General features: G+C 56.7%; 1 protein-coding gene across 1 annotated transcript; it reads right to left on the bottom strand.

The window, feature by feature from the left end:
- Positions 1-987: 987 nt before the first annotated feature.
- On the bottom strand, positions 988-17,025 carry PWP2 (PWP2 small subunit processome component). Its single transcript, XM_037043073.1, has 21 exons — positions 16,922-17,025; positions 15,135-15,247; positions 13,909-14,003; positions 13,443-13,542; positions 12,037-12,180; positions 10,974-11,109; positions 10,478-10,692; positions 9,963-10,106; positions 9,343-9,413; positions 8,760-8,896; positions 8,111-8,259; positions 7,802-7,949; positions 7,501-7,651; positions 6,441-6,621; positions 5,299-5,446; positions 4,737-4,845; positions 4,086-4,151; positions 2,922-3,140; positions 2,662-2,812; positions 2,337-2,411; positions 988-1,528 (listed from the first exon to the last, which is right to left on the bottom strand). Exons 1-21 carry the CDS (start codon positions 16,937-16,939, stop codon positions 1,342-1,344), a joined length of 2,757 nt encoding a protein of 918 aa, XP_036898968.1. The 5' UTR covers positions 16,940-17,025; the 3' UTR covers positions 988-1,341.
- Positions 17,026-18,938: the final 1,913 nt, after the last annotated feature.

Raw genomic sequence — 18,938 nt, 5'->3', positions numbered from 1 at the left:
GTGAGGGCAGTTCCCTTGCTGCCCTTGACGCTCTTGCACCAATCATTGCAAAATGGAGACATTCTCATTCGTTCGGGTCCCAGCTGGACCTTGCACATTTAAAAAAAAAAAAACCCAAAACATTGGTTAGCCAGGAGTTGGTTCACATACAGACACCTGGATCCTTTATCCTTTCCCTTGATTTACCAATTTCAAACTAACACAAATTTTAAAAAAATAGTTTCAATGGCCACAGTTGGAGGCCGTGGGCAAACTGGACAGCAGACAACCCAGGGGGCTGCTCAAGGTGCATGCACCCTGCACGTGGGAAGCTTACTCAGAAAGCTCCGGTGAGGAGGAGGGACTGACTGTCTTTATCCAGCGATGTCACAGGTGCGGATAATGAGTAGGAACCAACACCCAGGGGCACAGCCACTGTGGGTGGACAGAGGGTTACACAGCCCAAGAGCAGACAGGCCGGCAGTGGAGGGTTTTCCTGCTGGGTGGTGGTGGTGGCAGCTGATACAGGTGGGCCAGGTGTCACATGCACTACCCCCTACCTGGCCTGAGGCCTCACATCAGTGGAGGGTGATGGGCACGTGTCCACTGGGAGGAACACGGGGGAGCCAGGCTGTCCAGTGACTTGTGGGCCACACCTCTGACAAGCAATGGGATGGGGCCCACAGTCACCATTCCCACAAGCTCTGGAGAGCAATGGTGTTGCTACCTGGCTGTAGCAAAGCTGGTCTAAGCCACTCTCACTGACCCCTCCCAAGGGCCACCACAGGGCAGAGCTGACACCGAAGGTCTGAGTGAGCTCCCCAGGAGGCCCATGTGGGTCTTCTCTGAGGTCAGAGTCAAGTAGCTGCCCCCTGCCCCGACCCCATGGAGAGATTATGGAGCAGGTAGCCTAGGCTGGGCAGCATGACAGTTCCACTCAGGATACATTACAAACACTGTAATTCAGAGTTAAGACTTCATCCATAGTTCCATTTTAGGAAACCCATCTTTTTTTATCCCTAAATTTATCACCAAAACACTGTTGTGAAAAAATATAAATAATTTGCGTACAAAGTCCACAAGTCTATAAAAACAGACCCACTGGCCTCTCTAAAAGGCATCTTCATTAGCAAAAGCTCGGCATTTTTAGCCCACACTGGGGCCCTGTGTGCCAAGCAGGTGCTGACCAGGGACCAGGTGGCTTGTTCTCAGATGCGTGGTCCTTACATGAAGAGCGAGTCCTTGGTGACAATGCCATAGCTCCCAAGCCTGCCCTCCACTCGCTTTCTGGGCCCCAGTGGCCATGGTTCTCTCTCTCCCAGGGTCTTCACTGAAATGAGCCAGCCTGCGACCCAGCTGGCTCTACGCCAACAGTTTGTCCCTGTCATCCTCCTGCCCGTGTCCTCCTGCACCGAGCAGGTGCAGACTGTCGTCGCTGTCGGACCCATCCACTTCCTCCTCACTTCCCAGCGGCTCCGAGGGGCGTTTCATGCCCCGCTGCTTGGAAATTGCCAGAGCGTACTGAATGTTATAGCGGTTCCAGTCGCAGCTGTGAAGGTGCACAGATGACGTTAGTGAAAGCAGCGGTGACTTTGATCCCACCACAAACCCTGGCTCACCGGGCAGCGCCCCCCCCCCCCCACCACTGAGAAAACCAGCCTCGGGTTGCGTGAAGCCTCTCTGGCCCCACCCATTCCTTGTCTCATCTTGGCCCACCAGTGTCTACCCCTTTCAGCCCTGAGGCAGCGGCCTTCGAGGACCCAACTGTACGACCTAGTCCTTCTGGTCTGGCCTCACTACCCCTGCTCCTCCTTGTATCCGACACACATCTTCTTCATCAGTCAGTCCCACCCGACATCTGAGGAAGTACTGGCTTAGAGACCACACAGGGACCCTAATTCCCCACATGAAGAGAATAGAGATTATTTCAATGCAGGAAACCACCAGTGAGGACAACTAAAAGGGGAAAGGACGAGAGAAAAAAGTGAAGCTCTGTGAACTCTAAAACAGACTCGTGCCCAAACCATAAAGGAACATCTGAGGACAGGAGGATGAAGGCTCCAGACCCCACCACAGCATGCCCACCCCAGCTTGCCCAACCACAGCAGGTGCTCCTGGTTCATGGGGCAATTTCCTCGTTGTCAACTCCAAGCCTCATCCGAAGCTGGCCAACCTCGAGTACCACTATGGGGGGCAGACCCAGCAGGTTTAGTTCACCAGCAGTGAGGGAACAAGCACCTCCAGCCCTGGTACCTCCTGTCCCCAAATGAGGTGACACAGGGAGCAGACCCTGGTGTGGGCCAGCTTGTGATGGTACAAGCCCCACCCTGCCCACCACCAACAGCGGCAGAACGTACAGTTTGGAGACGTCATCCAAGTGTCGCTGGATGCTCTTCTGAAGGAACTGGACGACCGGCAGCAGCTGCCCTGCTCTGGAAAGGAGACTTCCCTTAGTGTCAGCAGTTACGGAGTGCCAAACCGGCCTCCCGTCGCATGCCGTGTACGCATGTAAAGGCCTTGCGCCACACCACACATGCATGCGGAGGCTTCACTTCACGTTGTGTATGCATGTGCAGGCCTCAGTTCCCGGCAGATCTCCGTGTAGTTCCCCTCTATACCTACAAAGGCCAGCTGACCAAGCGACAGGAGCCACAGACGAACGAGCACACAAGCACATCATACCTGGACTTCAGCTTCTGTCCGTGGGCCATGAGCAATTTCTGAGTCCATATAAGGTAGAATTCTAGGTGGCGAGACACTTCAAAGGACGAAGCCAAAAATTCAAGCACTTTCTCCACATACAACTCGGGGAGGGAGGAGCTGATCACATCGACTGTAAGAAAAGAGGAAGTACACGATCACTCCACAAAGAACTCCTATCGGGAGAAAAGCCATCTCTGCACCTGCCCGTCCTGCCCGCCCCAGCCAGGACCGGCGCTCACTCTCTGCCCAGGGCACCGACTCCAGGGCCTCCTGCACCAGCTTCCTCTCGTTGAGCCGGAGAGCCATCAGGATGGCCCCGGTGAAGTCCCGCTGGCGCAGTGCTGCCCGGATGCGCCCAGGGGTGACACTGGTGTCCAGCTCAAATGGGTCAAAGAGCATCTGGCTGTCCAGGGAGTAGATGAGGAGCCCCTCGGTGGTGGTGGCCGCCCAGCAGCGCCCTGTGAAGTGAAGCAATTGCATGGCTCCTAAATAGTTACCCTCACTTTTCCTCAGTTATTTGAAGGAACAGGTATTGACCACATTCCTGTGGGTCCCAACACAGCAGCACAGGAAGGAGCGCGGGATGTCTTCCTCACACTCCTGCCCCGGCCACCAGCCCCTCTGGAAGGAGCACCTGGGTCCTGCTGCCACCTGCCCACCCAAACGCTGTGGGCACACAGCAGCAGATGCACACGGGCCCTCCCGCCTTGTTCACACAAGCCAGCCTGGCAGCCTTTCCGGTCAAGGGCATGTACTTCCACCTCTGCAGGCCATGTGGTCTCTGCTGCAATGTCTCAACGCCACCAGAGGACAGAAGGTGCAAGTGAACCAGCATGGCTGGTGTATAAATTTTTACTTATAAAACCAGGTGGTCCCCAGACCTGTCCCTTAGCTGCAGTCTGCACCCCTAGTTCACACAGCAGCAACACAATGCCACCTGCTGCCCCGTGCCTTACTGCTTTCGTCACTTAGTCTGTGCCGGAGAGTCAGCTGTCAATGACTGAAGACGGGCCCTCTGCAGCCCTGCTGTGCTCTGGTCGGAAGGCCCCAGGCCTGGAAGTGCTGCCCCGCCCCCACGGCCATCAGAGATGATCTGCCGGGCGCTCTGGATGGCGGGGCCGGGTGGTCAGCAAGGCACCTGACACCCCAACGGCACACGTGAGGGGTGCTCAGAGCAGGAGCCTGCCTTATGGTTTCCAAGCCCAGCCTGTCTGAGGCCACAGCTTTCATAGCCATCCTCCAGAGGACAAAGGTGACCATGTCTTAAGCATGGGGGACAGCACAGCCCAGAGCTAGCTAGACACTGAGACTGACATGGACCCTGGGAGCCAGTCCTGCACAGCGTGGGTCCCCACGCCCAATCCCACACCTTCCAACACCAACAACCCCCTGCTGTGCCTCACCAGTGGGAGAGAAGCGGAGTGAAGTCACCCTGATTTCAGGTTTGAAGTGACGAGAGCTCATGTCACCTGGAAATCAAAGGAATCACTCGGTTACGGGGCAGCACATCCCCTGCCACTCACCTGCCGAGAGAGGACCACCAGAGTCACTTCGCTGGCTAGGGTGGCTATGAGCCCATCAGGAGCGGCAGTCCAGCCCCGGGCCCTGCAGCCCTGTCTGCAGGTGCAGCAGGAGAGCCCTGTGCCTGCCTCCTAGACGCTGCTCCATGGGCGTCTCTGACCTGCACAAATGAGCCGTCGGAGCAGACACTCATTCTCAGGACATGTGGCCTGGCCAGTGAACTGCTCAGTCCCGGGAGGTGACCTCTGCCCCAGCCAGGGCTGTAAGGCGGAGTGGGGGTTCCCGTCTCCACCTGCCTGTTCAGCCAGGCACCCGGTGCAGCGCCCACGCCACACGACTGCACCAGGCAGCTCCGGAGTGGAGGCTGGTCCTCCCCAGGAGGCATCACGCAAATCCTCTCTGTCACTTTTTTTCAAATGCTTTTTGTAACAGATAATACAACCCCATGGAATGAAACTCAGTGACTCAAAGAACCAGGAGCAGGGTGGCCTGCTGTGGCCAAGTCCACAGGGGACACGAGGGACCCTGCTCACCTTTCTTGACGCCTGGCAGTGGTATTGCGACTCCATTCTCCTCCCCGGCGTCTTGATCAATTAGCGCCAGGTTGCCAAACTCTGTCATTTTCCTCCGGTTCAAAAATTCCTAGAAGAGCAAAACCTCAGACATGTCACCATGAGAGGTGGGAGACAGGGGGATGTGTCTCCCCACCTTCGCTCACATATGTAAGCACTGAAACCCTGCCTAGAACACACACAGGACATGGGGACCCTGAGAAGAGATGGTGACAAGCCAGTTTCATGGCAGAACCTCCCTCAGAGCCTGGCACTGCCGGGCAGGAGCCAGTGCCACCACCGCGAGGGTCAGGGTCTCTCACTCAGCCCTCGAAGGCTCCCAGGGGCCTCTGGGAGGGTGTGAGGCTGCTCCCTCAGACTGCTGGGCCGGTCCTCAGCGAATCCAAGGACACTTCCTCCCAGAAGCACTTCAGAGGGGGCCAGCTGTCCACCTCATGGGCTCACACCACAGCCCAGCACGGCCCCATGCTGGACCCTTAGAAGCCCGCAGACTCGTGCCTCGGAGCCCCCACTGCTCACTCACCTCCATGGCGTCCAGAGACAGGTTGCAAGAGATTTCAAACTTCTTCCTGAGAATCTGCTCCTTGACATGGTAGATGCACACGAACTTGGACATCCCTCCTGCCAGGATGCTCTGGCCGTCCGCAGAGTAGCACAGAGTGGTGAAGGCCCTGCAGCATGGGGGGGCTCGCACTCAGTCACTGCCCAGGGAGCTCCGACACGTGGTCCTCCTACCATGCTCCCCTGCAGTCTCCACGGCTCATGGCCGGGACACCAGCGGGACGCTACACCCGTAGCCCGAAACGTCCAGTCTTGCTGCTTCCGAAGCAACAGCGCCCCCAGGTGGGGCGTGGACTTCAGCCTCCTGGGAGGCACCACCTCGGCACTAAAGGGCCCCACTGGCTCAAGTTAGGGCACATCCTCGCTGAAATCAGAATATGAAGGAGGCCACCCTTTGAACTGGACATCTTGGAAATGAAAAACCTTTGTGCTCCAAAGGACACCATCCGGAAGGTGAAGCCAACCCACAGAACAGGAGAAAATGTTTGCAGATCCTGGTACCTGACAAGGCTCTTGTATCTGAATACATGCACTCTTACAACTCAGCAAGAAGGGCAGACACCCTGGTTAAAACGGGCAGGTGCTCTGGAGACATGTCTCTCCAAAGCTGACAATCAAATGCCAACCCGCCTGTGAAAAGATGCTCAGCACTGTCTGTCCTCAGAGAAATGGGAACCACGTCCACGAGGCCCCACCTCACACCCACCAGGATGGCTGCAATTCAGAACGACAGTCACATGGTGGCAAGGAGGTGGGGGGCTGAAACCCCCCTGCAACTGTTAGGGGCAAGGGAAATAGTGCCACGTCTGGGGAAAACTGCTTATAGTTCCTCAAAAAGGGTCACCCCAAGTCACCAAGCAACTCCACGCCTAGGGACAGACCTACGAGAACCAAACACAGGCGTCCACAGAAGCCTGTCCTGCAACGCTCAGAGCGGTGCAGCTCACGCAGACTAAGTGCTAGGACACTGCAGCCACTGACCCCCACAAAGCCCCAGCATGGCTCAGTGTTCCCACTGTGGGGGAAGAGCCCCAAGGAGCATGCCCCGCCCCCAAGGCCACACCCCACCTGCCAAGAGCCCCAGCTCCTGGCCAAGGCACTCACTTCCCTTTGGCCGAGTGCTTGGCGGTGATCTTGTCCAGTTCTTTCCGGCCGGTCTTGAGGTCATGCCTGCCCTCGATGGAGCCTGTTTGCACAGCGTTCTCAGGGTCCCAGAAGGTGATCTGTGAGTTCAGTGTGGCCACCGCCAGCTCTGCGCCGTCGGGGCGGAAGGTCACAGCCAGAGCTGAAAAGAGATGCACAGAATCAGGACCTGAGCAAGGCCCTGGGCTCCAGCCAACGAGCCACACCCTGGCTGTCCTCTTCACCAGCTCCTGAGGGGGCGGTCCGAGCAGGGTGCTGAAGGGGGCACACAAGCTCTCCGAGACGCCCCACCGCAGGAGGAAGGCCACGCCCGCGATGCGTGCAGACAGGGCCCCAACTGCCTTGGGACAGGGGGGTCCAGGCTTGGTGACAAAACAGGTCATGAAGGACTGAGCAAGGGCCAGCCAGGTGGGAGGACACAGGGTGGAAACAGACTGGGGTCAGACTGGGGACAGACTGGAAACAGGCTAACTGGAGGCGGAGGTGAGTGCGGAAGCCCCAGAAAGGTGCAGGACGCTGGCTGCTAAGAGACTGAACCAGAGCCAGGTGGGCAGCAGAAAGCAGAGAACCCCGCAGAGCCCCAGAGTCCCATGGCCGGCAAATGTGTTCTGAGCAGGGCCAGACGGCAGGGCCTTTGCCATGACCAATCAACTCTGCCGCCGAAGTGGAGAGCAGTCACAGACGAGAGTGGTGTCCACACCACACTGACTGTGCATGGGGACAGCTTCGTACACACACCTGGGTGGTAGTGGGGCTCTGTGGGGCCCGCTACACCTGCTGCTTCCCACCAGCCAGTGCAGGAAGTATCAGGAAGCTGCAGTCTGGGCCCCCACTCGCTGTCCTAGGGGAAGCCCCACCCAAAGTGACACAACTGAATCACCAACCCCGACAGCAGTGGGGCCCTTGGCAGTCCTGGGTTTACACCCAGACAGCCAGCCAAGGTGGGCAGGACCAACGCCGAGGCCCAGCCTTCCCATCCTGGGCCGAGACTTCCGCCCACAAAGTCCGCAACGCAGCTTACCATCAGAGGTCAGAGTCAGCGTCTCTGTGGTCTTCCAGCTGTCCACCATGTCCCACAGTCGCACCGTCCTGTCCCAGGAGGCACTGGCCAGGACTGACCTCATCGGGTTAAAACACAAACCACTGATGGGCCCCTCGTGGCCAGACAAGACCTGCAGCAAGTCACAGAGGAAAGCTGAGAGCCGAGAGCGTCCACAGGCAGTCCCACTGGGAGATGCCCTTCCTGCGGGTGACATGTCTTCTGCGCCCCCCTCCGCCCCCCACCCTTCTGGAACACAGCTCCTAGGAGAGGCGGGTCTCACCTCAAGCAGCCTGCCCGTCTGCATGGACCAGATAAAGATCTCGAAGGAGTCCTGGGCCCCGGCAGAAATGATCTCCCCACTTGAGTCCACCGCCACGCAGGAGAACTGGGTGGGCCTCGGGGACGTGAAGGTGCGGAAGTTCCGATACCTGCCAGGAGGAGAGGAGACCCAGGGTGGCACCACTCGCCGAGGTCCCTAATGCCTTGCTGCCCCTGGGGCCTGAAGGCTGCAGCTGCACCCTGAGCCCCTTCCAAACCCCAGTGCAGAGGTACAACCTGCTCTGAGCCAGAGCCTGAGCAGAAAGGTCACCTGTGAAGGTCAAAGGCCCGCACAGTCCCATCCATGGAAGAGGTCACAATGACGTAGCCAGTGGCGGTGAAGGTCACGCCGGTGACCCCACTCGAGTGCTCCGTGAAAGTGATAAAGCAGAAGCCACTGAGGGTGTTCCACACCTTGACCTGTGGTAGGGAGTGAGGAACAGGTGGGCCCGGCTGAGGCTTGCTCCTCTCACACACACACACACACGAACCTGTGTGGGCACTGAGGCCCGGGGAGACTGCCTGCCTGCCCCTTGCCTCCTCCACTGCCCCCACGTGAGGGAGGGCTGGGGGACTGTGTGTGTGTGGGGGGTCCTGCGTCACCTTGGGAGACACGGCGAGCACTCGCCCGCCTCAGGTGGTGCTGAGCCCCACAGGGCCCTCAGCCAAGCAGCCACACGTGGGAGCCCAAGCCCAAATCAGGGAGACCCCTGGACCCTCCACACTCAGGTCTGCTAAGTTTGTAGGTGCTTTTTCATGAGCCAGATGAGGCGATGCGAGCCCGTGAGCTGCAGGCTGAACCCCACAGTTGAGGCCTGGCCCCAGTGCCCAGCCCACAGGAAAGGACAGGACCCCACAGCTCCTCCCAGGCCATGCTCCCTCACCACTGACCAGCCCACTTCCAAGGCAACACAGCCCACCTTGCCATCGTCGCCGCCGGTCACAATGTACTGCCCGTCGGGGGAGTAGGCCAGGGACACCATGCTGTTGAAGTGGCCCTGCTGCTTGAGCACGTAGGACTCGCTCTGCCACTCCCACACCAGCAGCTGGCCCAGGCCTGGGGGGGCACATGAGGAGGGAGGGATGGGGACCCGCTCCTGACACCCTGCCCGGAGGGCAGACGAAGGCACCAACTGCCCGTGAGATTCTGCGTGGACTACGTGGCCCAGACTCAAGTTGGCACGGTGACGGCCCACCCCACCCTGAAGCAGAGGCCGCCATCACCCTTCTCCTGAGTGCGGGGCCCCAGCAAAGACACGCCGGCCTCCTGATCACCAGCGTGCAGAGCGGCCGACAATGCAGGCACTTGCGGTGGCAGCCTTGTTCTGGAAGTTTCACCAACCTCTCCTTCACACGAGCCACCGCTGACCTACTCTGCTCACGGCAGGCCCAGGAAGGTGTCTCCCAGGGCCTGGAGGGTCCCGGGCCGAGGCGGGACTGCCGGCAGGTGTCCCAGAGCAGAAGCTGCTTCTTGTTCTCACCCAATCTGGCAGGAAGACGAACCTGAGCAGCCCAAGGCGATCCAGTCTCCAGAGCTATTGATGGCGACAGACTCGATCCTCTGATCTGAGATGCTGAACAGAAAGCAGGACTCAGTGAGCCCAAGAGCCCCCTGTGCCCACCCTCTGGATGGCTGGTGACTGAGGACAGGACCCTCCTCTGACCCACGCACTTTCTCCCCACCCACTTACTACAGTAAACAATTCCACTCATTTAAAGCTTCAAAAACCCAGAGCACTGCACTGCCTTCAAAGCCTTAAAGCTAGATGATTTTGTGAAACCAGTCTCTTAACCTTTTCTGTGTAACAGCAATGCCAAACAGAAGGTAAAAAACAAAATGAAAAATAAAATGGCGTGGCCCACACACAGACCAAAGCCCAGGAGAGCGGACTGCAACAGTGAGATGGGGCAGCAGCACCCGAGTCCCCTCCAACCCTCCACGCACCTGGCCAGGACAAAGGTGAGGGCAGGTGTCCCAGGAAGCCCTGGTGCAGCCACTCAGGCCTCCTGGCCACTGCCAGCCTGAGGTCAGGGCAAGCACAGCATGGCTTCCACCTGTCCCCTGCCACCAGCCCCTCAGACTTCCATAAACCACACCAACCGGAGAGAGCTGAGGCACCCACCTCAGGGAGTGGATAAGGTTGAACTCCGGGAGCTCGTGAAGGTGGAAGATTCCAGAAGCAAAACCAGTGACCAAGAGGTGGATCTTTTTGTGATAGGCTGCAGCTGTCAGATTATTAAAATCTCCTTCTTTATTGAAAAAATACCTAAATAGATGGGGGACGACAGAGTTGTGGAAGGAGGGCCAGAGAGCCAGGCTAGTCACACGGCCCCGGCCCAGGCCCGGAGGTTGCAGCCCTCGCTCCTCACTGGGCACGTGGTTAGCCAGCCCCAAGTGCACCGCCTCGACTCCCCTGTTTCTGTACCCGCAGCTCTCCACTCCCTAAGCCTCCCTGACCCCACGCTCGGGACCCAAGGCAGGCTCTCGGCTGGTGTCCTGGGGCCTCCCCAGGATGGGCCCGAGGAGAAACAGCCTGTTCCCTGTGTTCTGGGTGCCTGCCCCAATGATGCCCCATCCATGTCACATTTCAGCCTGAGAAGGTCAAGGCCTTCCACCCTCTGTGGACCAGAGACCTACTTGGCCAGCCGAGAGTACTTCACTTTGCCCTTCTGCTCCTCCGAGGCCGGCGTGGCTTTCCCTCGCACAGTGGTCTCCTGCTCCCCCTCTTCCTCCTCCTCCTCCCTCTGCAGCAGGTCTGCCTTCCAGCCCGTGGGGGCCTTTAGCCTCAGGCCCTCCGGGGGCGTGTCACACTGCCACACACACAGGGCTCCGTCCTGGCTGAGGGTGTACAGCTGCAATTGGATGCACATGCATAGGTGCCGGTCACCGGATCCCGAGCCCACGCCACCCACAGGCAGCCGTGACAGGAACCCTGTTCATGCGTCCTGTGGAGTTGCCCCCACGCACTGAGAGATGATTCCCGATGGGCAGCCAACAGCCACCGATGACCCCAGCTGACCCAGGAGGACCCCCATAGAAGCAGCACCTCCACCTACAGGAAATGGCCTAGGACCCCACCCATGGCCATGACGTGGGACTCCGTGGAGCTAGGGTTCTGGAGGCAGGGACATACATCTAGGCTGTTGGATTCGAAGAAGCAGGCCACGATGGCGTCCTTGTGCCCCCCCAGGGCATAGTAGATGAGGTTGTCCCAGCGCTCAGCCCCAAACACCCACGTGGACATGTCTTTGCTCCCAACCGCAAAGCACCTGGACAGAGGAAACACAGCTTGTCCTCGGGGCTGCCAGCCAGGCACTGCGCCCAGCATGGGGGCACCCTAGAGTGGTGGGTGGGGGACAGACCAGGGGTGCTGGGTATCCCCTTGTACATCTACCGGGACCAGAAGCCTCGGTGTGCATGTGTCACTGTCCTTCCTCGAGAGGTAGTCCCCCACAGGGGCATCCAGGGGAGCCCCAAGAACTGATGGCAGAGCCTGTTCAGTGTTGCTTGGGGAAGCTGCTCCTCAAGCCTCCCTGACCCCCCGCAGGACCCCAACTGCAGCAAACTGCTTACGGCAATCAGAGCCAGACCCAGGTGCCTCGTAAGACAAGGGTTAGTCTTGGGGTTCCCGCCCTTGCCCCATCCCCCAGAAAAGGGAGACTGTCCTCTCCCACTGACACAGTGCCTGGGGGCCATGTCTCCCCACTGTGGCCCAGGACATGAGACCCGCTGGTCCAACGTACAAAGATTAGCCACTGCCAGCCCCACCTCTCTGTGCATGCAGAGCAAAGGGCAGCAGAGAAAAAGCCAGTGACACTCAGGTGCTTTTGGGGATGGTTGGGGATGGCGGCTATGAAAGGCCAGGCTGAGCAACCCGCAGCACGCGCGCTGGGAGACGCCTGCCAACTTGCCCACTGGCTGTGACTCTTGAGACATTTGATGGCACGAACTCGGCCACAATGCACTAGGTTACCGCCTTCCTCGTCAGGGTCCCCATCCTGCTCTCTGACTCCAGTGACCGACGCCGGGCAGTGTGGCCTTAACTCAGCCAGGAGCCCTCCCGGCACCCAACCCCACACGAGGCTCAGGAGAGGTCATTTCAAATGAAACGTCAGAAGGTGACAGTGAACACCTGGTGTTCCCTCTCTAACAAGGGGTCCCTCCCAGGCTCCCCGGCCACCCCTGCCAAGCCTCACTTGGAGTCATCTGTCCAGTCAATGTGCGTGGTCTCATCGTATGGCCCAAAGTAGGTTTTGTCCAGGACAAAGGCATTGAACTCCCGCTTCTTCCCAGGGGCGTGGTACATCTGAGCAATGTTGCCTTTTGTGACGACGAATTTCCTGTGGCAGAAACAGTAGCCATCAATATTCCACACTAGTAGAGTCCTGAGGCCAGCTCAAGGCCTTGGAGGGGACAGCTTACCTACTCTGAGGTCAGTCTCTTACTCGAGGCAAACCTGGGGAACCTGCCTCTCTCCCGCCCCTAAAGGATGGGTGGACAGAGTCAGGGAAGAGGCAGACACATCCTGTGGGCCCTGCCCACACCCTGCCCTGGGCAGAGTTCCCTCAGGAGCTCCCTCCGGCCACCCATTCCCAAAGCCAGGACAAGCTGGGACAGCCCTGGGTGGAACCAAAACTAAGATGCCAGCCCTGCGTGACAGGTACCAAGGAGCGGCCACGACCTCGGATGCCGCTTTGAGGGGTTTGAGTGTGAACATGGGGTTGGGGGCACAGCTGAAACCTGAAGCCCCCCTCCCCTCTGTGGCACATCCTGGTCAGCCCAGGAACAAACCCTCCCTCTCAGAGGCCTTGGACCTGTCCCCACGCAACATCCTCCTCACTACGGCCTCAAAGCCAGTGACTCCTTCACAGCCTCACTGTCTGGAGCCCGTAAGACCCTCCGAGGGCCACGCCTGCCCTGGAGACGGCGTGTCCTCCCGCCCTGGAGCAGGGGGAGCAGAAGGGCCAGGCCAGGCAGCCCTGCAGGAGCCCCGGCCCCATGGGAGCACTCGGCTCAGGACCCGTCTGGGCCGCCAACGTGAGGCCCAGCACAGGCTCCCACGGTGACGCCCAGCATGGGAAGAGCCCTCCAGGTCAGCATCTGCCGGCTCCAGCCCTTGACAATGCCCAGTCCTGAGCTGGGGGCGGGCCCTTACCTGCCATCGGGAGAGAAGGAGACGCTGTGCACAGAGCCCTTGAAGTGGAAGTGGTGGAGCACGGACCTGCAGATCAGGCTGACCAGCAGCGCGTTCCCCCCTGGAGAATGAGAGCGGCCACTGTGTCCNTCACTACGGCCTCAAAGCCGGTGACTCCTTCACAGCCTCACTGTCTGGAGGCCGTAAGACCCTCCGAGGCCACGCCTGCCCTGGAGACGGCGTGTCCTCCCGCCCTGGAGCAGGGGGAGCAGAAGGGCCAGGCCAGGCAGCCCTGCAGGAGCCCCGGCCGCATGGGAGCACTCGGCTCAGGACCCGTCTGGGCCGCCAACGTGAGGCCCAGCACAGGCTCCCACGGTGACGCCCAGCATGGGAAGAGCCCTCTAGGTCAGCATCTGCCGGCTCCAGCCCTTGACAATGCCCAGTCCTGAGCTGGGGGCGGGCCCTTACCTGCCATCGGGAGAGAAGGAGACGCTGTGCACAGAGCCCTTGAAGTGGAAGTGGTGGAGCACGGACCTGCAGATCAGGCTGACCAGCAGCGCGTTCCCCCCTGGAGAATGAGAGCGGCCACTGTGTCCACCTGCCATGCAGCTGAAACGCAGGGAGTTCTGCGCGTTTCCACTGTCAGCACCAAGGCTCCGGAAGCAAGCTCCCGAGCACAGGAGGCCCAGCCCCACCTTGTTGCCAAAGGTACACGGCCACGAAGGATGCCCAGGCACACCCACACTGCGTACACACCCTCACTGGGGCCCAATGTGAAAGCAACCAGGGGAGGGGACTAAGTGGGCCCACACCCCCAGCAGGCTCTGGACTCATCTCTGTGTCACCCTGGTGCCCACATCTGCCCCTCCAACTGGTGCCATCGGTCACCACTCTGCACCATCGTCTCTTATCTCTTGTGGTCACTGGTGGTTACCTTCATCGACGATGATGGCGAGACGACCGTCTGGGGATAGCCCCACACACTTGACATTGTACCGAGTGGCCAGGGGCAGAGTGTTGGACTTGTTGCTGAGACAAGTAAAGGACAGAGCTGTGAGTTGGTTGCATGCCATCAGAAAGAGAGGCTGGGACCACCAGGCCACCTGCCCCCACAATATGCCCCTCCTGTCCCCTGAGCCAAAGCTCATGGCTGATCCTCGCTCCCTGCTGAAGGGAAAGGAAGTAGACAAACTCCGGGAGAAAAATTGGCACAGCAAAGAATGGGCTTAAAAATGGGCTTTGGACATGTCAATTTTGCTTCTAGGACTGCATCTGAAGTTTTTGCATTTGTATAAAGTGAGAGAAATGGAAACAAGCTAACTGTCCAACAGGAGGGATTAACCACAAGGGCAGAACATCGTTAAAACTTTTTACAGAAAATGCACAAATAGGGAAAAACAAGTAATGCACAAATAGGTGGGTTAGATGCTAATTTTGTCCTTCATATTATTTTCCAATTTTTCTTCAGTGAACATGTGATAATTACCCTAGAGAGCCCCGGTCACACGTCGCTTACACAAAACAGTGACGGTAATGACCATGCCAGCAGCCGGCCCTGAGCGCACCCCCCACAGGCACTGCTCTTGGGCACTACAGCAAAGGGCCCTCAGAGAATGCTCGCACTGTTGCCCCATTTTACAGACTGGGAAACTGAGGCCTGCAGAGCAAGAAACCAGATAACCTCCACGCCAGGAGGATCTTGCTCAGGCCACTCAAGTCTGGGAAGAGGCGACAGCCCATGCAGGAGTCCTTCCCTTAAGAAAGGAACACAGCAGCCACACGCTCTGGTTTGGGACAAAGAGCACACACCCGAGCGCGCAGAACTGATGTGCAGCGAGCGCTGTGCTGCCTGGGCAGAAGTCCGGGGTGGCTGCTGTGCCGCCTCCCCGCAGGATTTGGCTGAGTGGCACATGATCACACCTTGAAGGTAACAACGACCTAGAAACCCAGGGTTTAGTGGAAGAACTAGACTGAGGAACCTGGATTCCTACAGCCAGTTCCACGACTGGCCCAGCGATTCTCTGCAACCCTGTGGCCCCCATCTCAGGCTGCCTTAATAACTAACAGGGGTACTATGAAGAGGGCTGGAGAAAAACACCATCGATTTTTATAAGCAAACTATAAGGACTGCTTCTGTCAATATCAATTTGGCGTACTTACTTTTTAAGGTCAAATACAGTGACTCTATTCCCCACAGGACTAATCACTGAATTCCCGTCACATGTAAAATTTAAGTTTCCACGCCGATAGACTGTCCCCAGCAAATTTGAAAACTGGAAAGAAAACAAAGCTCTCTCAATACAAAGAAAACACAAAGAGTCTCAACCCCGGAAAAGGGGTAAGTGATGCATCTGGTCAAGGACACGGTGCAGAGCCTCTGCAGGGTCCTTGGTCATTCCCGGGGTCCCTCCAGTCATCCCCCTTACTGTTGCTTGTGAGGCCCAGCCCTGAGCAAGAGAGAGGAAGGACAAGTGAGCCCTATCAGTCCCCAGGAGCCCCGAGCTCCCTCCAAGGTGGCCAATGGGCACTGTGAGCCACCACAGACAGAAGATGTTTGCCAGGTGGAGTAGAGAACAGCAGCAATGAAACAGCACCCCAGGTGCATCTTGGGTTCAAGGCTTCCTGAACAGAGGAGCTTGCCAGCCAACCCCAGCAGTGGGAAGGGGCAGAGGCATTTCAGAGGGTGGTCAAGGAGGAACCCTTGCGGGGGCCACCTGGGCTGGACCCTGAAGGAAGAGCCAGCCAGGCCAGCACTGGGAGCTGCAGGCCAGCAGAAACCCCGAGAAGCTCAAGGAGGTGGGGGGTGGGGTGGGAGCAGAACTTGGTCATCTGAGGAGGCTTTAAACAGAGGCACGCCACAATCCAATTCCCACTTTTTGAAAGCCACTCCGATGACCATGGAGGCAAGAAGGGAAGCAGAGAAGCCACTTAGCCTTCTGTGCTATTCTACATGGAAGGTGAAGGTGTCCCAACCACAGAGATGACCCCAGGAATGGAGAGAGCAGATGAGGTGCAGGCCCTGCCAGGAGCTGGACATGGGAGGAACAAGGGCAGTGATGAAGCCCCTCCAGGTCTGGGTCACAAGGGAGGGTTAAGTATGACAAGGGTCTCAATGTCTGGGGGGTTCTTACTAAAGGCTAAAATGTCGCAAAGTATTTTGCAAATGAGCTTTACTGGAACCACAACCGGGTAAGTTTAGCCAACTGCAAAGAAAGTTTCAACAAGTAATTAACCAGTCGGTGTATATTATGGAAATCACTCCCCTGCCTCCTCTACTTGTCACAAGTAAAAACAAAACTTTTTCTTCCAACAAGACTTGTGTTCCTTTGGCGCAGACACTCCAAGCCACGAACCCACTGTGTTGGATTACAGGTGCACTCTCTCTGGGGACGGGGGTGAAGGGATGGTGGGGTTGGGGTGCGAGACTGTTTGGAGTAGCGCAAGGGGGGGATGCAGCCGCTGGGGACCTACACCGTGCAGAGACCGACCAGGAGGAATGACCCGCCCTTTCGAAAGTACTGCCTTGGACAAATGGTACCAGCAGGTAAGCCGCAGAGTCAATGATCCTGAGCCGTGAAGCAAGACGACAGTGACGTCGGTAGGCTCAGCGACACCTCTCCGCCCATTTGCGCCTGCAGCCTTCTCCGTCACCGCGGCCTCTGGTAACCGGGATGTCACCTCCGGGCTAGCCTACCAGCCGCAAGCCGCCGCCTAGGGTCCCGCCCGCCTTCCCTCCGCATACAAGACGCTGCTGTCGCTTGCACCCCACGCGGCCCAGACTACTTCACTTTACATGGTGAGTACAGTGCTGCCAGACGCCGCGCCCACCCAGGCATGGTTAGTCGGCCCCCAAAGACCAGGTCTCTAGCACCTACACCCCTCCCTCCCCGTCCCCCCGGATCCCGGCCTCCGAGAGACACCGTGTGCTAACTCGCATCCACGCTCACCCGGTAGGCGAATTTCATTGCGGCCGCTGCACGTGTGCTCCTAAACACCTTCCGTGCCCCGCTTGCCGATCGGCAGCGAGAACTTCCGGGCCGGCCGCCACCGTACGCCACAGCGCCCCCACCGGCCCGGAGGTTAGGCGCCGCCGGAACCAGAGACGCAGCTCCCACCCCCGAGCTCGCCACGCCCACCTCAAGGCGGAGCCTGAGCCTCCGGCTCCGCCCCAGCCAGGAGGAGTTCCAGGCCCCGCCCACTCCCCCCACCGGGAGGTGGAGCCTGAGCCCTCGGGTCCCGCGGCCGCCATCCGGTGCCTCGCACCTGAGCAGGACCAGGCTTCTGCTAGAACCGTTCACGAACTAAGAAGAGTGAGGTGACCAGACCCCGTGCTTATTTAATATCTCCGGATTATGAAAAGAGAGTCAAAGCAGAATGAGACTCGGATCTAAGTTGGAAACCACACTCTTCCGAAGAAGCTGTATTATCGATGCTACCAAACAACACGGAGGCAATTAATTACCTTGTCAAACGTTCAGTTGGCAAATGTCTACCAACCCCCCGCCAAAAACCTCTGAAGCAAACGTCTTAGTTCTTGTGAATTAGAAGGTAATAAATTATGAAGACCCTAATGCTCCCCCAAAACGAATAATCTAAGCTTAGAGTCAGAAACAAGGCTCAGGGAGGGAAAACAAGAAAATTCTTGCCCTGGCTGGGGCGGCTCATGATTGAGCGCCAGCCTGGGAACCAGAGGTTCTCCGGTTTGATTCCCAGTCGGTTTGATTCCCAGTCAGGGCACATGCCCGAGGTGTGGGCCAGCTCCCCAGTAGGGGGCCCAGTGAGAAGCAGCCACACATTGATGTTCCTCTCCTTTCTCTCTCCTTCCCCTCTTTTTAAAACTAAATAAAATTTTTAAAAATTTTAACTCAGTAAAAGAATGAAGTTCCAATCAGCAAAGTTTCTTCTTAAAATGTGTATTTTCAGAATTATAATGCTTACATTTTAAACAGTCTTAATACAATGGTTTTAGTCTAACAAATATATTACAGAGTAATGTGAAAAATGACTTTCATAGTAAACCATGAAAATGGAATTAATGCCTGCAGTGTCAAAGTCACCAACTTGTTACCTTTTCCAGTTACAGAATCCCAGCAAATTCTACTAACAGTGCTTTCTGGTCTTATAGCCTGGTGTATAAGATGAATAAATTTAGAGTACGGGGCATTTTCATGAAAAATCAAACTTTAAAGTCATGTAGGATTTAAAGATCACAGTTGAGAGTGAAACATTTATATCAACCTAATTTGTTCTTTTATAAAAAGGACTTAACTTTTCATTTTATATACACACCTGGAGTGTTTAATTTTGTAACAACCTTATTTTAAACACTAAAGAAAAATGGACTAGAAGCCTGTGTATATTTTCTCTACTGGCTCTTTACAGGATCTCTATCCTCATCAACTTATCATTTAGGAATCCAGCCCACTACAGCCTGTGCTGACAATGAAACTGTAGGTAGAAGTCATTTTCAGATTAAATACAACAATTTTCACATTAGAATCAGCAGAGTTATAATTTTTCCAATCACAGGAGACCCCATGAAATTCACCAAAATTATAACTTTCTTTTCCTTTGACTAATATTTACATTTCCACACATTTGCAAAGTAGCTGCATATTCTGTTTTTTTAGATGTACATTCTATATCTGGCTTCGTAATTATTTGACAGCTGCTTCATCTGTCAACAAAACCAGCTTGTCGCAAACCCATAAGACTTACTTTATTTTAAACACAACAAAAATCCAATCATAGCCTTTTAGTTAAAAAGAAAATGGTATTTTAGGTGACATCCTTCTTTTATGTAAAAAAAAAAATTAAGAGGCAGTCATGTAATTTATATTGCAAAAGATCTTTTGGGCAGTTAGGGCAAAAAAACAAACCTGTGATACGTTTGATTTCATTAAATTTCCGGACAGCAAGATATCACCCTAAAAATTTTGGACTTCCCATTCACTTTTTCCCCTT

Source organism: Sturnira hondurensis, unplaced genomic scaffold (assembly GCF_014824575.4).
Source record: "Sturnira hondurensis isolate 20B ecotype Veracruz unplaced genomic scaffold, ASM1482457v3 Scaffold0003874, whole genome shotgun sequence".
In the NCBI taxonomy this organism is placed as follows: Eukaryota; Metazoa; Chordata; class Mammalia; order Chiroptera; family Phyllostomidae; genus Sturnira; species Sturnira hondurensis.
Note: the sequence above shows the minus strand (reverse complement) of the source record. Positions and strands in the feature narration are given on the sequence as shown.